General features: G+C 40.8%; 1 protein-coding gene across 1 annotated transcript in view; it reads right to left on the minus strand.

The window, feature by feature from the left end:
* Positions 1-7,560: 7,560 nt before the first annotated feature.
* LOC139757337 (uncharacterized) overlaps positions 7,561-21,640 on the minus strand; it is a 66,556-nt gene continuing 52,476 nt past the window's right edge. Inside the window, exon 10 of the mRNA XM_071677760.1 lies at positions 7,561-7,647. Within this exon, the coding sequence (XP_071533861.1) occupies positions 7,561-7,647 (87 nt within the window). The remainder of the gene's footprint in view (positions 7,648-21,640) is intronic.

Consider the following 21,640-nt stretch of genomic DNA (forward strand, 5'->3'; position numbering starts at 1 on the left):
ACTGAGTTTGGTAAAGTGTGTGAAAGAAGAAGTTGAGAGTAAATGTGAATAAGAGCAAGGTTATTAGGTACAGTAGGGGTGAGGGTCAAGTCAATTGGGAGGTGAGTTTGAATGGAGAAAAACTGGAGGAAGTGAAGTGTTTTAGATATCTCGGAGTGGATCTGTCAGCGGATGGAACCATGGAAGCGGAAGTGGATCATAGGGTGGGGGAGGGGGCGAAAATTCTGGGAGCCTTGAAGAATGTGTGGAAGTCGAGAACATTATCTCGGAAAGCAAAAATGGGTATGTTTGAGGGAATAGTGGTTCCAACAATGTTGTATGGTTGCGAGGCGTGGGCTATGGATAGAGATGTGCGCAGGAGGATGGATGTGCTGGAAATGAGATGTTTGAGGACAATGTGTGGTGTGAGGTGGTTTGATCGAGTAAGTAACGTAAGGGTAAGAGAGATGTGTGGAAATAAAAAGAGCGTGGTTGAGAGAGCAGAAGAGGGTGTTTTGAAATGGTTTGGGCACATGGAGAGAATGAGTGAGGAAAGATTGACCAAGAGGATATATGTGTCGGAGGTGGAGGGAACGAGAAGTGGGAGACCAAATTGGAGGTGGAAAGATGGAGTGAAAAAGATTTTGTGTGATCGGGGCCTGAACATGCAGGAGGGTGAAAGGCGGACAAGGAATAGAGTGAATTGGATCGATGTGGTATACCCGGTTGACTTGATGTCAGTGGATTGAATCAGGGCATGTGAAGCGTTTGTGGTAAACCATGGGAAGCTGTGTGGGGCCTGGATGTGGAAAGGGAGCTGTGGTTTCGGGCATTATTGCGTGACAGCTGGAGACTGAGTGTGAACGAATGGGGCCTTTGTTGTCTTTTCCTAGTGCTACCTCGCACACATGAAGGGGGAGGGGGATTGTATTCCATGTGTGGCGTGGCGGCGATGGGAATGAATAGGGGCAGACAGTGTTAATTGTGTGCATGGGTACATATGTGTTTGTCTTTGTGTGTATATATATGTGTACATTGAGATGTATAGGTATGTATATTTGCGTGTGTGGGCGTGTGTGTGTGTACATTGTGTATGTGTGTGGGTTGTGCCATTTCTTTCGTCTGTTTCCTTGCGCTACCTCGCAAACGCGGGAGACAGCGACAAAGCAAAATGAATAAATATAGATAAATATATATATATATATATATATATATATATATATATATATATATATATATATATATATATATATATATATATATGTGTGTGTGTGTGTGTGTGTGTGTGTGTGTGTGTGTGTGTATGTGTGTGTTTGTGTGTGTGCTATCTCGTCTATAAGAAATTGAATAAATAAGTATGCATAAAATATATCCTCGTTGATAACGTGTATATATGAGTAGATGTCTGATTATTCGAGAAAATGTTAAGACATTTTTGTCAAATCATTTTATCACAAGATCATTTTCAAAAATAGATTGCAAATGACACGTATACAATTATTAAGGAAACAATAGAAATGAAGTAAAGTCGCTGTTTATGAATATACTTTCAAGATTTCTTCAATAACGAAAATATTTTTTTCACACCAAAACTGTAAGAGAAAGTAAAAACACATGTAAAATGAAGTGTAAGTATCTGCGTTAATGCATCGAGGAAATTTCTTCAAATAGTGAAATCAGAGTTTGCTTCGTGCATAATGTAGCCACATATCGCGTACTATCCACTGTACATGTACTGCACTATATTGTTCGACCATGAACACTGTTATTTCAATACAGTCATCTCAGTACACTTATCTTCATGACTACAGAGGCACAAGAAATATGGAGTGTCTTACGTTTGGCGTGAGGCAACGGCAGAGATTATCTGAACGTCAAGTACAGTAGCAGAGTAAGGCCCGGTCGTTGGTACAGAGTTACTTATTGTGGTGGGGAGGCAGTACAGGCAACTCATACTGATGTTTCACTGGTGGTCAGCACAGACGAGTGACTGTGATTGGCTCAGGCCTCCAGCATCTAAAGGTTGATCGACCGACGTCGTAGCAGCAATGGTAACTTTCTCACTAGCTTCATGATCACAAAGTTATCATAGGATATATGTGAAACGGTCGCAGTCTTCTGGAAAATTGACCATCGGATCATTTTCTTTTACGTCTCATGCATTCAAATAATTTTTCGAGTTTCGTGTAATCTTCCTCTTTCTCAGCACAAAAATCTACAAACTCTTCACCATTTCCATTTACAGCACTGTACACCCTATATACACCTAATTATATCCTCAACTGCCACATTAGTCACCTTTGCATTGAAATCACCCGTCACTATAACACGGTGAGAAACTGTAGAAGTTGATGACTGAGCTTTGGTAAAGTGTGTGAAAGAAGACAGCTGAGACTAAATGTGAATAAAGATAATGTTATTAGGTTCAGTAGGGTTGAGGGACAACTGAACTGGGAAGTAAGTTTGAATGGAGAAAACCGGAGGAAGTGAAGTGTTTTAGATATCTGGGAATGGAATTAGCAAAGGAATTAGGTAAACCATGGAAAGTTTTGTAGGGCCTGGTTGTGGAAAAGGAGCTTTGGTTTCGGTGTATTGTACATGACAACTAGAGACTGAGTGTGAACGAATGTGGATATTGTTGCCTTTTTTCCTGGCGCTACCTTGCATGCGTGCGGGGGGAGGGTGTTGTCATTTCATGTGTGGCGGTGTGGCAACGGGAATGAGTAAAGGCAGCAAGTATGAATTATGTACATGTGTATATATGTATATTTCTGTGTCTGTATACGTATGTAATCGTTGAAATGTATAGGTATGTATATGTGCATGTATGGACATGTATCATCTAAACGTAAATGTGGGCAGGATGGGCCATTCTTTCGTCTGTTTCCTTGTGCTACCTCGCTAATGCGGGTGACAGCAACAAAGCGTTAAGAAATGATGAGAGTTGGAGTGAGAGAGTATCATTAAATTCTAAGGAGAGTAAAAAGATGTTTGAAAGGAGGTATATAAAGTGCGTAAGGCAAGAAAATAAATTGTAACATAGGTGAAGGGAGCTAATGGGGAGGTAATAACAAGTAGTGGTGATGTGAGAAGGAGATAGAGTGAGTATTTTGAAGGTTTGTTGAATGTGTTAGATGATAGAGTGGCAGATATAGGGTGCTTTGGTCGAGGTATTGTGCGAAGTGAGAGGGTTAAGGAGAATGATTTGGTAAACACAGAAGAGGTAGTAAATGCTTTGCGGGAGATGAAAGCCGGCAAGGCAACGGGTTTGGATGGTATTGCAGAGGAAATTATTGAAAAAGGGGGTTACTGTGTTGTTGACTGTTTGTTAAGGATATTCATTGTATGTATGGTTATTGTGAAGTGCCTGAGGATTGGCAGAGTGCATACATAGTGTCACTGTAAAAAGGCAAAGGGGATAAAGGTGAGTGTTCAAATTACAGAGGTATAACTTTGTTGAATATTTCTGGGAAATTATATTAGAGGGTATTGACTGAGAGGGTGAAGGAATGCACAGAGCATCAGATTGGAGAAGAGCAGTGTCGTTTGAGAAGTGGTAGAGGATGTTTGATTTCAAGAATATGTATGAGAAATACTTAGAAAAACAAATGGATTTGCATGTAGCATTTATGGATCTGGAGAAGGCATATGATAGATTTGATAGAGATGCTTTGTGGAAGGTATTAAGAATATATTGTGTGGGAGGCAAGTTGTAAGAAGCAGTGAAAAGTTTTTATCGAGGATGTAAGGCATGTGTACGAGTATGAAGAGATGATAGTAATTACTTCTCAGCGAATGTTTGTTTGCGTCAGGGGTGGATGATGTTTCCATGGTTGTTTAATTTGTTTACGGATGGGATTGTCAGGGAGGTTAATGCAAGAGTTTTGGAGAGAGGGACAAGTATGCAGTCTGTTGTGGATGAGAAGGTTTTGTAAGTGATTCACATGTTGTTCGCTGATGGTGCAGCGTTGGTGGCTGATTCGGGTGAGAAACTGCAAAAGCTGGTGACTGAGTTTGGTAAAGTGTGCGAAAGAAGAAAGCTAAGAGTAAATGTGAATAAGAGCAAGGCTACTAGATGCAGTAGGGTTGAGGGACAAATTAACTGGGAGGAAAGTTTGAATGGAGAAAACTGGAGGAAGTTATGTGTTTTACATATCTGGGAGTGGATTTGGCAGCGGATAGAACCATGGAAGCGGAAGTTAGTCAGAGGTGGGGGAGGAGGCGAAAGTTCTAGAAGCGCTTAAAAATGTGTGGATGGCGACAACGTTATCTCAAAAAGCAAATATGGAAATGATTAAAGGAATGATGGTTCCAACAATGTTATGTGGTTGTGAGGCGTAGGCTATTGATAGAGTTGTGCGAAGGAGGGTGATTGTTTTGGAAATGAGATGTTTGAGGAAAATATGTGGTGTAAGATGGTTTGATCGAGAAAGTAATAAAAGGGTTAGAGAGGAAGCTGTGGTTTTGATGCATTATACAAGACAGATAGAGACCGAGTGTGAACGAATGTGGCTTTGTTCTCTTTTCCTAGCGCTACCTCACGCACATGCGGGGGAAGGTTATTATTTCATGTGTGGCGGGGTTGCAGCGGGAATAAATAAAAGAAGCAAGTATGAATTATGTATATGCCTATATATGCATATGTTTGTGTATGTATGTATAAGTGCGTGAGTGGACGTGTATATATATACATGTGTATGAGGAAGGGTTGGGCCATTCTTTTGTCTGTTTCCAAGCGTAAGAGAACGAGAAAGTGTAATAAACAAATGAATGAATAGTTAATAAGTAAATAAATGAACATATATATATATATATATATATATATATATATATATATATATATATATATATATATATATATATATATATATATATATATATATTTTTTTTTTTTTTTTTTTTTGCTTTGTCGCTGTCTCCCGCGTTTGCGAGGTAGCGCAAGGAAACAGACCAAAGAAATGGCCCAACCCACCCCCATACACATGTATATACATACGTCCACACACGCAAATATACATACCTACACAGCTTTCCATGGTTTACCCCAGACGCTTCACATGCCCTGATTCAATCCACTGACAGCACGTCAACCCCGGTATACCACATCGATCCAATTCACTCTATTCCTTGCCCTCCTTTCACCCTCCTGCATGTTCAGGCCCCAGTCACACAAAATCTTTTTCACTCCATCTTTCCACCTCCAATTTGGTCTCCCACTTCTCCTCGTTCCCTCCACCTCCGACACATATATCCTCTTGGTCAATCTTTCCTCACTCATTCTCTCCATGTGCCCAAACCACTTCATAACACCCTCTTCTGCTCTCTGAACCACGCTCTTTTTATTTCCACACATCTCTCTTACCCTTACGTTACTTACTCGATCAAACCACCTCACATCACACATTGTCCTCAAACATCTCATTTCCAGCACATCCATCCTCCTGCGCACAACTCTATCCATAGCCCACGCCTCGCAACCATACAACATTGTTGGAACCACTATTCCTTCAAACATACCCATTTTTGCTTTCCGAGATAATGTTTTCGACTTCCACACATTCTTCAAGGCTCCCAGAATTTTCGCCCCCTCCCCCACCCTATGATCCACTTCCGCTTAATGGTTCCATCCGCTGCCAGATCCACTCCCAGATATCTAAAACACTTTACTTCCTCCAGTTTTTCTCCATTCAAACTTACCTCCCAATTGACTTGACCCTCAACCCTACTGTACCTAATAACCTTGCTCTTATTCACATTTATTCTTAACTTTCTTCTTTCACACACTTTACCAAACTCAGTCACCAGCTTCTGCAGTTTCTCACATGAATCAGCCACCAGCGCTGTATCATCAGCGAACAACAACTATATTTGTATATATATATATATATATATATATATATATATATATATATATATATATATATATATATATATATATATATATATATATATATATATATATATATATATATATATATATATTCCTATGAGTCCACTAGGAAAATTAAACGCGAAGAGTTCCCAAGTGCACTTTCGTGTAATAATCACATCATCAGGGGAGACACAAGAGAGAATTATAACAGTCAGTTGTTATACATCGAAGAGACGAAGCTAGGACGCCATTTGGTAAACATGTGATTGTCCAAAACATGTTTTGGACAATGATACATGCTCGTACTCTACTCGTACACATGCCTTATATCCTTGATAAAAACTCCTCACTGCTTCAAGTAGCTTACCTTCCACACCATGTACTCTTAAAACCTTCCACAAAGCATCTCTATGAGCCCTATGACATGCCTTCTCCAGATCCATAAATGCTACATACACATCCTTGAGTTTTTTAAGTATTTCTCACACACATCTTCAAAGCAAAAACCTGATCCATACATCCTCTACCATGTCTGAAACCACACTGCTTTTTCCCAATCTGATGATCTGTACACGCCTTCACCCTCTCAGTCAGTATCCTCCTATACACTTTTACTGGAATACTCAATCAACTTATGCATCTGTAGATGAACACTCACCTTCATTCCCTTTGCCATTGTACAGTGGCACTATATATGCATTCAGCCAATCCTCAGGAACTTCACCATTATCCATACAAGCACTGAAAATGCTTACCAACCAGTCAACAACACAGTCACCCCATTTCTTGATAAATTCCAATGCAATACCATCGAAATCCGTCGCCTTGCCGGATATCATCTTCCGCATTGGCAGTAAAGGTTTAGGTCAGCTTGGAAATGTAGGCAGACACTTAAAATGGGATATGTTTAAATTTTTTTTACCGTATTCCTCAATATCTGATCATTACGTGTTTTCAGGTATGGTATTGAAAGTATTACTATTATTTTGTTTATACTCTATTATGTTTTTTCAGTGTGGAACATTTCTAGTAAGTAACATTAAAAAGAATATCCTGTTAAAAATTTCATCCATTCCTCACGTGTGACTGCCTTCAAAGTCTTTCCTGTAATAACTATATGACCTTTATTTTTTCTTTTTTTTTACAGTGTGCGTATCCATTGCAGAGGCATTGTTTACAAAATCAAAGTTACTGCCAGCATACCCTACGTTAGATTCCCCGAAGTTTGTATATGTAGAATTTCTTTGTTCTTAATTCGTGATCTATTTATCTTTTTGTTGGAGAATTCATTTTCAAAGTATCCTTATTCTTTTTCTTTATCTAAATCTTTTGTTCATAGGTTTATGTCTGAAAAGTGTTGACCAACCTGTTACTACAGGACGGACACCTGACAGCTACCTTCTTAACGTCGTGGGAATAAATGATCTTGAAGTCTTGGTATCTGGAGATCCTCGACTAAAACGCACTGCTGTTGAGTTTCTCAAGAAGCAAAACAAGAAGAGCTGTAACGTGTCCAAACCCGAGAACCACGAACATTCCCTGAAAGACATGAACTATATCAGTTGTGGATATATGAGGCGGGAGATCACTCAACACAATATTACATAATATATAGTCCATCAATACTGAGGACGTGTTCTGCTGGACAGGATCATACATGCTATACCCATAGATTCTCTAGAGAGAACTGTGAGTTAACGGAAATCTTCTTAGGGGTCTGAAGACACATCGAGGAATTTGGAACGGATTCCAAGGTCCAGTGCTCGAACAGGCCGGCCTCTACTATCTCCATAGCCCTGAAATGGGTAAAGCCATGTCACTTGACAGAATCTGAACAAATTCATTGTACACACACACACACACACACGCACACACACACACACACACACACAATGTAATAATGCTCATTGATTTGGGTGTATACGTCATCCCTCCTCCTGATATCACACTAAACCCAGACGTCCTCCGGATAATCACAGACTTCAGACTTCTTGATGTTGCTATAGACGACGGGTGAAACTGATAGCATCATATCAGCACTACCAGCAAATCTTCCTTATACCATCTGTACCTTCTCTACTGACGGGGATCATTATGAGTATCATCATCAGGGTCCAGAAATGTATATACCATCTATATTCTACCTAAGCTCACCTAAGCCAATATAATAATGCTCTCACCTACCACACATTATTCAACGCTCCCAGAAGTTTCAGCCCCTCCCCCATCCTATGATTCACTTCCGCTTCCATGGTTCCATCCGCTGATAAATCCACTCTCAGATATCTAAAACACTTCACTTCCTCCAGTTTTTCTCCATTCAACCTTACCTCTCAATTGACTTGACCCTTAACCTTGCTGTACCGAATAACCTTACTCTTATTCACATCTACTCTCAGCTTTCTTCTTTCACACATTTAACCAAACTCAGTCACCAGCCTCTGCAGTTTCTCACCTGAATCAGCACTCTCATCCACAACAGACTGCATACTTGCCCCTCTCTCCAGAACTCTTGCATTCACCTCTCAAACAACCCCATCCACAAACAAATTAAACAACCATTGAGACATCACGCACCCCTACCGCAAACCGACATTCAATGGGAGCCAATCACTTTCCTTTCTTCGTACTCATATACATGCCTTACATCCTCGATAAAAACTTTTCACTGCTTCTAGGAACTTGCTTCCCACGCCATATACTCTTGATACCTTGCACAGATCATCTCTACAAACTCTATAATATGCCCTCTCCAGATCCATAGATGCTACATTCAAATCCATTTGTTTATCTAAGTATTTCTCACATACATTCTTCAAAACAAACACCTGATCCACACATCCTCTGCCACTTCTGAAACCACAGTGCTCTTCCCCAATCTGATGTTCTGTACATGCCTTCACCCTCTCAATCAATACCCTCCCATATAATTTCTCAGGAATACTTAACAAACTTTTACCTCTGTAATTTGAACACTCGTCTTTATCCCCTTTGCCTTTGTGCAATGGCACTATGCATGCATTCCGCCAATCCTCAGGCACTTCACCATGAGCTATACATACATTGTATATCCTCAACAGCCAGTCAACAACACAGTCACCCCCTATCTTAATACATTCCACTGCAATACCATCCAAACCCGCCGCCTTGCCGGCTTCCATCTTCCGCAAAGCTTTTACTACCTCTTCTCTGTTTACCAGAACATTCTCCCTGACCCTCTCACTTCGCACACCACCTCGAGCAAAACACCCTATATCTGCCACTCTTTCATCTAACACATTCAACAAACCTTCAAAGTACTCACACAATCTCCTCACATCACCAATACTTGTTATTACTTCCCCATTAGCCTCCTTCACCGATGTTCCCATCTGTTCTCTTGTCTTTCGCACTTTTTTTACCTCCTTCCAAAACATCCTTTTATTCTTCCTAAGATTTAATTGATACTCTTACCCCAACTCTCATTTGCCCTCTTTTTCATCCCTTGCACCATTCTCTTGACCTTCTGCCTCTTTCTTTTATACGTATCCCAGTCATTTGCACTATATCCCATGAAAAATCCTCCAAATGCCTCTCTCTTCTCTTTCACTAACAATCTTACTTCTTCATCCCACCACTCACTACCCTTTCTAATCCGTCCACCTTCCACACTTCTCATGCCACAGGCATTTTTGTGCAAGCCATCGCTGCTTCCCTAAATACATCCCATTCCTCCCCCACTCCCCTTACGTCCTTTGTTCTTCCCTTTTCCCATTATGCACTCAGTCTCTCCTGGTACTTCCTCACACAAGGCTCCCTCCCAAGCTCTCTTACTCTCACCACTCTCTTCACCCCAACATTCTCTCTTCTTTTTTGAAAACCTCTACAAATCTTCACCTTCGCCGCCACAAGATAATGATCAGACTTTCCTCCAGTTGCACCTTTCAGCACATTAACATCCAAAAGTCTCTCTTTCACGCGCTTATCAATTAACACGTTATCCAATAATGCTTTCTGGCCATTTATCCCACTTGCATATGTATACTTATGTATATCTCTCTTTTTATGCCAGGTATTACCAATCACCAGTCCTTTTTCAGCACACAAATCTATAAACTCTTTACCATTTCCATTTACAAGAGAGAACACCCAATGTACACCAATTATTCCCTCAACTGCCACATTACTCACCTTTGCATTCAAATCACCCATCACTATAACCCGGTCTCGTTCATCAAAACTGCTAACACACTCACTCAGCTGCTCCCAAAACTCTTGCCTCTCATGATCTTTCTTCTCATGCCCAGGTGCATAGGCACCAGTGATCGCCTATCTTTCTCCATCCACTTTCAGTTTTACTTAAATCAATCTAGAGTTTACTTTCTTACACTCTATCACCCACTCCCACAACTCCTGTTTCAGGAGTACTTCTACTCCTTCCTTTGCTCTTGTCCTCTTACCAACCCCTGACTTTACTCCCAAGACATTCCCAAACCATTCTTCCCCTTTCCCCTTGAGCTTGTTTCACTTAGAGCGAAAATATCCAGGTTCCTTTCCTCAAGCATACTACCTATCTCTCCTTTTTTCTCATATTGGTTACATCGGTGTAATAATCTCTGGTGAACCAATTTAACAATGCACAGAATCAGTAAAAACGGGGAAAGGGCGATCAGAATTCATGGATTCACAGGTAGGTCTTTCGAATTTGTTTTGGGAAACTATCTTCACACTTCACGACTCACTGGTGAGTCCCCATTTGGTATATAGTGTTCCGGTTTTGTCACCCTACTTGAGCCTTCGAGAAGGATGAGCACTCCCCGCGTGACTCCTTCTTCTGTTTCCCCTTTTAGAAGATTAAATTACAAGAAAGGGAGGGTTTCCAGTCCCCCGCTCCTGTCCCCTTTAGTCGCCTTCTACGACACGCGGGGAATGCGTGGGAAGTATTCTTTCTCCTCTATCCCCAGGGATATCATTATCATTATCATTATTATTATTGTCATTATTATTATTATTGTTATTATCATTATTATTACTGTCATTATTATTATTATCATTATCATTATTATTATTATTATTATTATTATTATTATTATTATTATTATTATTGTTATCATCATTTTCATTATTATCATTATTATCATTATCATTATTATAATTATTATTATTATCATTATTATCATTATTATCATTATTATTAGTAACAGTAGTAGTAGTAGCAGTAGTAGTATTAGTATCATTACTATTATATTCATCATTATCTTTATCATTTATGTCATTAAACACAGTCAAACCTCCGTAGTATAGCTGTCAGGGTTACTGACCACAAGTCAGCTGGGGGTCGGATCCGCATGGGTTCGAACCCTGGGCGTGACAATAGGCCTGCACCTAACCCAGGTATTCATCCTCCCTTCGGGACCGGTCGATAAATGGGTATCGGATACAGCTATGGTGTGTGTGTGTGTGTGTGTGTGTGTGTGTGTGTGTGCATACATACATAAGAGTAGAAGCAAAGTACATACATAGAAGTTTAGGAGAAAGGGCAACACAAGTGTAAAACTCTTTCTATGTAACACGTAAGTAGTAACCGTAAGTAGCATTCACACGTACATAGATTTTCCTGACTAACACCTGGTAAATAACTGAGGAATACGTTATTACCACTTATCCATGACGGGCGCCAGAGGGCTATACTTCGGGACGGCCATGGCTAATGGAATGCCCAGGTATCTTTCTCTGGAGAGATAGAAGTCACACCGACCTGGGGGAAAAATTGTCTCATGTTTCAGAAGCCAAAACGTCCAATTAGTTTTCACATAAAACATCACTATTTTTGTACATTATTGTACATGTTTGTACATTATTGTACATGTCCCCTGGGAGATAACTGGCAGATTATGTAAAATTCTTTGTAGAGTGATAGGTTTTATTTTGGACAGACAGGAACAAAGCTGTAACACGGTTTAACCAACATAAATATAGTCGGAGGTGGTCAGCACAATAGCGCCTTATGCCAGCATAACGCCTCTGTTGACCACTATATTGGCTGCGGAAAGTGTTCCACCATACACACTGTGTTGTGGAGAAGTCCTGTACAATCTGGTTTGATAACAAATTTATTTGAACAAAATTATTTACGTGAACAATACTTGCTGACGTAACTTCCTGTGATTAGTATGTTCCTTGCCATGGTCTCTGCATCTGTTTCTCTGTATATATGTCATTTGAAAAAAAATGATAATCATTAGCAAACAAAGATTTTGTCCCATGGAAAGAAATATGTTTCTTATGTGTTTTTTGTAGCACGCTGAATCCAAATATGTTTTCAGAATTTCTATATGACCCAGTTTTTCTTTTTTCTTTTCTTTAGTTCCAGCATACTTGCATATCATGAGGTACATTGTATATGGTCCAGTGCTCTGAGGAGCATTTGAAACAAAATGTTTAGCAAACACAGCTATTTTCATTGTTTGTGAAGTACAATAGCTTCTTTTTGAAAGCAGAGATCTAGATAAATGAGTCACCAGCGGCTTGCAGAGATACGACTGGAAATATTGGGACATTCAAACATTGGCCACTCAGTCCTGAGCAGTAGTTCTCTGTCTGATGCAAGCCAGAACTCAATGTGTAAAAAAAAGTGAATAGTTATCAGCGAATGTAGGTTTGCGGCAGGGGTGCGTGATGTCTCCATGGTTGTTTAATTTGTTTATAGGTGGGGTTGTTGGGGAGGTGAATGCAAGAGTTTTGTAAAGAGGAGCAAGTATGCAGTCTGTTTTGGATGAGAGAGCTTGGGAATTGAGTCAGTTGTTGTTCTCTGATGATACAGCGCTGGTAGGTGATTCGGGTGAGAAACTGCAGAAGCTGGTGACTGAGTTTGGTAAAATGTGTGAAAGAAGGAAGTTGAGGGTAAATGTGAATATGAGCAAGGTTATTAGGTTCAGTGGGGTTGAGGGACAAGTCAACTGGGAGGTAAGTTTGAATGGAAAAAAACTGGAGGAAGTGAAGTGTTTTAGATATCTGGGAGTGGATTTGGCAGCGGATGGAACCATGGAAGCGGAAGCGAATCATAGGGTGGGGAGGAGGCGAAAGTTCTGGGAGTGTTGAAAAATGTGTGTAAATCGAGAAAGTTATCTTGGAAATTAAAAATGGCTATGTTTGAAGGAATAGTGGTTCCAACAATGTTATATGGTTGCGAGGCGTGGGCTATAGATAGAGTTGTGCGGAGGACGGTGGATGTGCTGGAAAGATGTTTGAGGACAATATGTGGTGTGAGGTAGTTTGATTCTAGTAAGTAATCAAAGGGTAAGAGAGATGTGTGGTAATAAAAAGAGTTTGGTTGAGAGAGCAAAAGAGGGTGTTTTGAAATGGTTTGGTCACATGGCGAGAATGAGTGAGGAAAGATTGACCAAGAGGATATATGTGTCAGAGGTGGACGGAACGAGGAGAAGTGGGAGACCAAATTGAAGGTGGAAAAATGGAGTGAAAAAGATTTTGAGTGATCGAGGCCTGAATATGCAGGAGGGTGAAAGGCATGCAAGGAATAGAGTGAATTGAAACAATGTGGTATACCGGGGTCAACGTGCTGTCAATGGATTGAACCAGGGCACGTGAAGCGTTTGGGGTAAACTATGGAAGGTTTTTTGGGGCCCGGATGTGGAAAGGGAGCTGTGGTTTCGGTGCTTTATACATGACAGCTAAAGAATGAGTGTGAACGAATGTGGCCTTTGTAGTCTTTTCCTAGTGCTACCTCGCACACATGAGGGGGAGGGGGCTGTCATTACATGTGTGACGGGGTGGCGACGGGAATGAATAAGGGCAGACAGTATGAATTATGTACATGTGTATATATGTATATGTCTGTGTGTGTATATGTATATGTATACGTTGAGATGTATTGGTATGTATATGTGCGTGTGTGGACGTTTATGTATAGACATGTGTATGTGGGTGGGTTGGGCCATTCTTTCGTCTATTTTCTTGCGCTACCTCACTGACGCGGGAGACAGCGACAAAGTATAAAAATAAATCGTGCGGGAAGTAAGTTGCAAGAAGCAATGAGCAGATTTTACCGGTGATGTAAGACATGTGTACGAGAAGTAAGAAAAGCGAGTGATTGGTTCCCAGTGAATGTCGGTTTGCGGCAAGGGTGTGTGATGTCTCAATGGTTGTTTAATTATTTTTTGGACTGGGTGTTAGGGAGGTAAATGTAAGTGTTTTGGAAAGAAGGGTGACAATTCAGTCTGTTGTGGATGAGAGGGCCTGGGAACTGAGTCAGTTGTTGTTCGCAGATGATACAACTCTGGTGTCTGATTCGAGTGAGGAACTGCAGAATTTGGTGACTGAGTTTGGAAAAGTGTGTGAAAGAAGAAAGTTGGGAGAAAATGTGAGTAAGAGTAAGATTATTAGGTTTAGTAGGGTTGGGGGACAAGTTAATTGTGGTGTAAGTTTGAATGGAGAAAAATTGGAGGAAGTGAAGTGGTTTAGATATCTGGGAGTGGATTTGGCAGCGGATGGAACCATGGAAGCGGAAGTGAGTCACAGAGTGATGGAGGGGTCGAAGGCTCAGCCAGCGATGAAAAATGTATGGAAGGAGAGAGGGATATCTCGGAAAGCAAAAATGGGTATGTTTGAAGGAAATGTGGTTCCAAGAATGTTATATGGTTGCGAGGCATTTCATTTCCAGCACATCCACCCTCCTCCTCACAACCCTTTCTATAGCCCATGCTTCACAACCATATATCATTGTTGGAACCACTATTTCTTCAAACATATCCATTTTTGTTCTCCAAGATCACGCTCTCGCCTTACAAACATTCTTCAACGCCCCTAGAACCTTCGCTCCATCCCCTCTCCTGTGACTCACTTCCGCTTCCATGGTCCCATCCGCTGCTAAATTTACTCTCAGGTATATAAAGCACTTCACTTCGTCCAATTTCTTTCCTTTGAGATTTATCTCCCAATTAACTTGTCCTGAACTATACTGAACCTAATAACCTTGCTCTTATTCACGTTAACTCTCAACTTTCTTCTTTCACACACCTGACCAAACTCAGTCACCAGCCTCTGCAGTTTCTCATCGAATCAGCCACCAGCGATTTATCATCAACAAACAACAACTGCCATACTTCCCAAGGGCTGTTATCCAGAAAAGACTGCATACTTGCCCTTCTCTTCAGAACTCTTGCATTCACCTCCCAAATCACACCGTCCATAAACAAATTAAACAACCATGGAGACATCACACATCCCTGCCGCAATTCACTGGGAAACAATCACTTTCCTCTCTTCCTACTCGTACACATGCCTCACATCCCTGATAAAAACTTTTCACAGCTTCTAGCAACCTACCTCCCACACCATATACTCTCAAAACCTTCCGCAAAGCACCTCTATCCATTATATCATATGCCTTCTCCAGATCCATAAATGCTACATACAAATCCATCTATTTTTCTAAGTCTTTCTCTCATATGTTCTTCAAAGCAAACACCTGATCCACACATCCTCTACCACATCTGAAACCACACTGCTCTTCTCCAATCTTATGCTCTGTACGTGCCTTCACCCTCTCAATCAATACTCTCCCGTATAATTTCCCAGGAATACGCAACAAACTTATGCCCATGTAATCTGAACACACCTTTATCCCCGTTACCTTTGTACAATGGCACTATGCAAACAATCCGCCAATCCTCAGGCACTTCACCATGTTCCATACATACTTTGAATATCCTTACCAACCATTCAAGAACACAGTCACCCCCTTTTTTAATAGATTACTGCAATACCATCCAAACCCGCTGCCTTGCCGGCTTTTATCTTCCTCAAGCTTTCACTACATCTTCTCTGTTCACCAAATCATTCACCCTAACCCTCTCACTTTGTAAACCACCTCGACCAAAACATCCTGTATCTGCCACTCTATCATCAAACACATTCAACAAGAGTTCAAAATACTCATTCCATCTTCTCACTTCGTCACTACTTATCATTACCTCCCCATCAGCCTCCTTCTCTCTCTTTAACTCATTCCAAAACATCTTTTTATTCTTCATAAAATCTAATGATACTCTCTCACTCCAACTCTCATTTGCCCTCTTTTTCACCTTTTGCACCTTTCTCTTGACATTCTGCCTTTGTCTTTTTTTACATCTCCCAGTTATTTGTACTACTTTCCCGCAAAAATCGTCCAAACACATCTCTCTTTTCTTTACCAACAATCTTACTTCTTCATCCCACCACTCACAACCCTTTCTAATCAACCCACCTCCCACTCTTCTCATGCCACAAGCATCTTTTGCGCAAACCATCACTGCTTCCCTAAATACATTCCATTCCTCCCCCATTCCGCTTGCGACATTTGCTCTCACCTTTTGCCATTCGGCACTCAATATCTTGTGGTACTTCCTCACACAAATCTCCTTTCCAAGCTCACTTTTTCTCACCACTCTCTTCTCCCCAACATTCCCTCTTCTTTTCTGAAAACCTCTACAAATCCTCACCTTCGCCTCAACAAGATAATGATCAGACATCCCTCCAGGTGCCCCTCTCAGCACATTAACATCCAAGAGTCTCTTTCACACTCATAGCAATCAACACGTAGTTCAATAACGCTCTCTGGCCATCTCTCCTGCTTACGTACGTATGCTTATGTATATATCTCTTTTTAAACCAGGTATTCCTAATCACCAGTCCTTTTTCAGCACACAAATATACAAGGTCTTCACTATTTCCATTTACAACATTGAACGCCCCATGTACATCAATTATTCCCTCAACTGCCACATTACTCACCTTTGCATTCAAATCACCCATCACTATAACCCGGTTTCGTGCATCAAAGCTTCTAACACACTCACTCCTCTGATCCCAAAGTACTTGCCTCTCATGATCTTTCTTCTCTTGACCAGGTGCATGATGCACCAATAATCACCATCTCTCTCCATCTACTTTCAGTTTTACCCATATCAATCTAGAGTTTACATTGTTACACTCTATCACATATTCCCACAACTCCTGCTTCAGGAGGAGTGCTAATCCTTCCTTTGCTTTTTTCCTGTCACTAACCCCTGACTTTATTCCCAAGACATTCCCAAACCACTCTTCTCCTTTACCCTTGAGCTTCGTTTTACTCAGAGCCAAAGCATCCCTATCTCTCCTTTTTTCCTATCCTTGTTACATCCACACACATTTAGACACCCCAATCTGGGCCTTTGAGGAGGATGCGCACACTCCGCATGACTCATTCTTCTATTTCCCCTTTAGAAATTTAAATACAAATATATACATTGTGTCTGGGAGAGTAGAAGGGGTTGTGTTGAAATTGTGTGGTCACATGGAGACAATGAGTGAGGAAAGATTGACAAAGAGGATATATTTGTCAAAGGTGGAGGGAACAAAGAGAAGCGGAAGAACGAATTTGAGGTGGAAGGATGGGGTGAAGAAGATTTTGAGCAATCGGGGCCTGAACATACAGGATGGTGAGAGGTGTGCAAGGTATAGAGTAAAATGGAATGATGTGGTATACCGGGGTCGATATGCTGTTAATGGACTGAACCAGGGCATGTGATAAAGCATGGAAATGTTCGTTGGGACTGGATGGGGTTACGGAGCTGTTGTTTTGGTGCATTACACATGACAGCTAGAGACTAAGTGTGAACGAATGTGGCCTTTTCTGTCTAACAATCTTAAAGGGGGTAAAGGAGGGGCAGAGGGGTCAACGGTTTAGCAGAGGCAAAGGTGATATTGCAAAACGTAGCAGACATGTTATGATTCCATCACCCATGGAATCAATTACGATCAAAATTACTTTGAAAGACTGATTACCATTACGATCATGGTTCCGCCCACAAGGTGTTGGAATCCACTACGATTATGATTCCAAAAGTTTGTAATTGATTACAATTACCAATTGCATTATCAGAATAAAACAGAACCAACCAGATGTTTTATTAGCTTGTATGTGACTATGAATATTAGGTTTAATAGAAGTTAAAGTTAGTATCTTAATAATTATGTCAACACCACTCACCTGGAAGTGAGGCTTACGTACGCCTCGGAAAGCTTGGTCAGTTGACATCTAATCCATTATACTGTATTTGTCCGACCCAATACAAGTGCTTCATCATTATCATCGCACAGCAGTGCAAACATATCATAGCTATAATTATGTTGCATCATATAACAGGCTCAAGTATTATATCCATAATTATGTTGCATCATATAGCAAGCTCAAGTATTATAACCATAATCATGTTGCATCATATAGCAAGCTCAAGTATTATAGCCATAATTATGTTGCATCATATAGCAGGCTCAAGTATCCTAGCCATAATTATGTTGCCTTATACAGCAGGCTCAAGTACAGTCTCCATATCCAAGGTTAATGGTTGGTAGGTTCATTCTTCATATAGTTAAGGTGAATTGAAAGTAAAGTTACCAACACCCAAATAGTTTGTCTATCTACCAACAAACAAGTTTAGAATTCCATTTTCTGATGAGGAAAGGCAAAAGTGGTCCATCTTCCACATCTAAAACAGTAATAACTCAGCAATTTCAATCATAATTTTTTCCTTCATAGCCTTTTTTCCCTTACCACTATCAAACACTGAAACCTGAGCACAAACCATTGTGTTAGCAAGTGTAGTACAGCGTGAGGATTGTGCTAGTAAGTGTAGTACAGTGTGAAAATTGGGCTAGTAAGTGTAGTACAGTGTGAGGATTGTGTTAGTAAGTGTAGTAAAGTGTGAAGATTGAAGTATTCGAGCTCAAAATATTTGTAGCTCACACTAGAACAGTGCAACAGTTGATGGAAGTTGGGTGTATAGAGAACACACGATCTACTGCTCTATGACCCAAGACAATATAGGCCATAATGGAAGTCTGCTGTGGGAGTATTGGGGAGAGAGGGAGGCAGGGGATGTGAGGCGCCACACGACTATCAACATTATTCCCACCTAGAATAGAGCTTAAACCGGCATAGTTTTAAAACAGTTGCCACCTTATCTATTAACATTGTTGGACGACCCCTCTAATGATAATCAGCTGGTGGATGGTCTGGAAACAGTTTGAATATTTTATATACCTTAATTACAAAGTCTTTCCTCACACAAGTGGTCTGAAGGAAGAAATTGTCCTCACTCACCACTTCACTGTGTGTGTGTGTGTGTGTGTGTGTGTGTGTGTGTGTGTGTGTGGTTTTTGGGGTGTTGTGTGTGTGTTTTTTGTGTATGTGTATGTGTGTGTGTGTTGTGGTTTTTTGTGTGTGTGTTTGTGTGTTTTGTGTGTGTGTGTGGTGGGGTTTTTTTTGTGTGTAGTGTTTTGTGTGTGTTTTTTTGTTTGTGTGGGGTGTTGGGGTGTGTGGTGTGGGTGTGTGTGTGTTGTGTTGTGTGTGTGTGTGTTTTTTGTGTGTGGGGTTTTTTTTTGTGTGTGTGTGTTTTTGTGTGGTGTTTTGTGTGTTTTGTGTGTGTGTGTGTGTGTGTGTGTTTTTTTTGTGTGGGGTGTGTGTGGTTGTGTGTGTGTTTGTGGTGGTGTGTGGGTGTGTGTGTGGTGTGTGTGGTGTGTGTGTGTTTTGTGAGGTTTTGTTGTGTGTGTGTGTGATGGGGTGTGTGTGTGGGTTGTGGTTCTGGTGTTTTATTGTTTGGGTTTTGGGTGTTGTTGGTTAAAACTAAGGGGAGAAAATTGGGATTCAAAATTTCGGTTAATAGGAACGGCAAATTTATTAACCCCTTTGATGTGTTGTAACCGCCAAGGGCCTTAAAACCGTTGCGGGGGGTGGGCCCGGGGGAAAGGGAAAACCTTTTTACAACCTCCGTTGGGGGGAACTTTTTGGAACCGCGGGTTCCCAACCTTCAGGGGGTGGGGGTTTTTGCAGCCCTTAAACCTAACCTTTGGTAATTAAGGGAAAATTGGGGGGTTTAAATTGGGGTTAATTTAACCCCATGAGAATTAATAAAATTTATTCTTTTTTTTCCTTCTTTTTTTTTTCCCTCTCTCTCTCTCTTTTTTTTTTTTTTTTTATATTTTATTTTTTTTTTTTTTTTAAAAAAAAAAAAATATATATAAAATTTTTTTATATATATATATTTTTTAAAAATATATATATATATATATATTTTATATATTTATCCCTGGGGATAGGGAAGACAGAATACTTCCACGCATTCCTCGCGTGTCGTAGAAAGCGACTAAAGGAGACGGGAGCGGGGGGCCAGAAACCCTCCCCTCCTAGTATCTTAACTTTCTAAAAGGGGAAACACAAGAAGGAGTCAAGCGGGGATCGCTCATCCTCGTCGAAGGCTCAGATTGCGGTGTCTAAATGTGTGTGGATGTAACCAAGATGAGAAAAAAGGAGAGACAGGTAGTATGTTTGAGGAAAGGAACCTAGATGTTTTGGCTCTGAGTGAAACGAAGCTCAAAGGTAAAGGAAAAAAGGGGTTTGGAAATGTCTTGGGAGTAAAGTCAGGGGTTAGTGAGAGAACAAGAGCAAGGGAAGGAGTAGCACTACTCCTGAAACAGGAGTTGTGGGAGTATGTGATAGAATGTAAGAAAGTAAATTCTAGATTGATATGGGTAAAACTGAAAGTTGATGGAGAGAGATGGGTGATTATTGGTGCATATGCACCTGGGCATGAGAAGAAAGATCATGAGAGGCAAGTGTTTTGGGAGCAGCTGAATGAGTGTGTTAGTGGTTTTGATGCACAAGACCGGGTTATACTGATGGGTGATTTGAATGCAAAGGTGAGTAATGTGGTACTTGAGGGAATGATTGGTATACATGGGGTGTTCAGTGTTGTAAATGGAAATGGTGAGGAGCATGTAGATTTTTGCGCTGAAAAAGGACTGGTGATTGGAAATACCTGGTTTAAAAAGCGAGATATACATAAGTATACGTATGTAAGTAGGAGATATGGGCAGAGAGCGTTATTGGATTACGTGTTAATTGCTAGGCGCGCTAAAGAGAGACTTTTGGATGTTAATGTGCTGAGAGGTGCAACTGGAGGGATGTCTGATCATTATTTTGGGGAGGCGAAGGTGAAGATTTGTAGGGGTTTTCATAAAAGAAGAGAGAATGTTGGGGTGAAGAGGGTGGTGAGAGTAAGTGAGTTTGGGAAGGAGACTTGTGTGAGGAAGTACCAGGAGAGACTGAGTACAGAATGGAAAAAGATGAGAACAAAGGAGGTAAGGGGATTGGGGGAGGAATGGGCTGTATTTAGGGAAGCAGTGATGGCTTGCGCAAAAGATGCTTGTGGCATGAGAACCGTGGAAGGTGGGTTGATTAGAAAGGGTAGCGAGTGGTGGGATAAAGACGAAAAATTTTTAGTGAAAGAGAAGAGAGAGGCATTCGGACGATTTTTGCAAGGAAAAAAATGCAAATGAGTGGGAGATGCATAAAAGAAAGAGGCAGGAAGTCAAGAGAAATGTGCAATAGGTGAAATAGAGAGCAAATGAGAGTTGGGGTGAGAGAGTATCATTAAATTTTAGGGAGAATAAAAAAATGTTTTGGAAGAAGGTAAATAAAGTGCGTAAGACAAGGGAGCAAATGGGAACTTCAGTGAAGGGGGCTAATGGGGAGGTGATAACAAGTAGTGGTGATGTAGAAAGGAGATGGAGTGAGTATTTTGAAGTTTTGTTGAATGTGTTTGGTGATAGAGTGGCAGATATAGGGTGTTTTGGTCGAGGTGGTGTGCAAAGTGAGAGGGTTAGTAAAATGATTTGGTAAACAGAGAAGAGGTAGTAAAAGCTTTGCGGAAGATGGAACCCGGCAAGGCAGCGGGTTTGGATGGCATTGCAGTGGAATTCATATAAAAGGGG

Source organism: Panulirus ornatus, chromosome 25, assembly GCF_036320965.1.
Source record: "Panulirus ornatus isolate Po-2019 chromosome 25, ASM3632096v1, whole genome shotgun sequence".
Classification (NCBI taxonomy): Eukaryota; Metazoa; Arthropoda; class Malacostraca; order Decapoda; family Palinuridae; genus Panulirus; species Panulirus ornatus.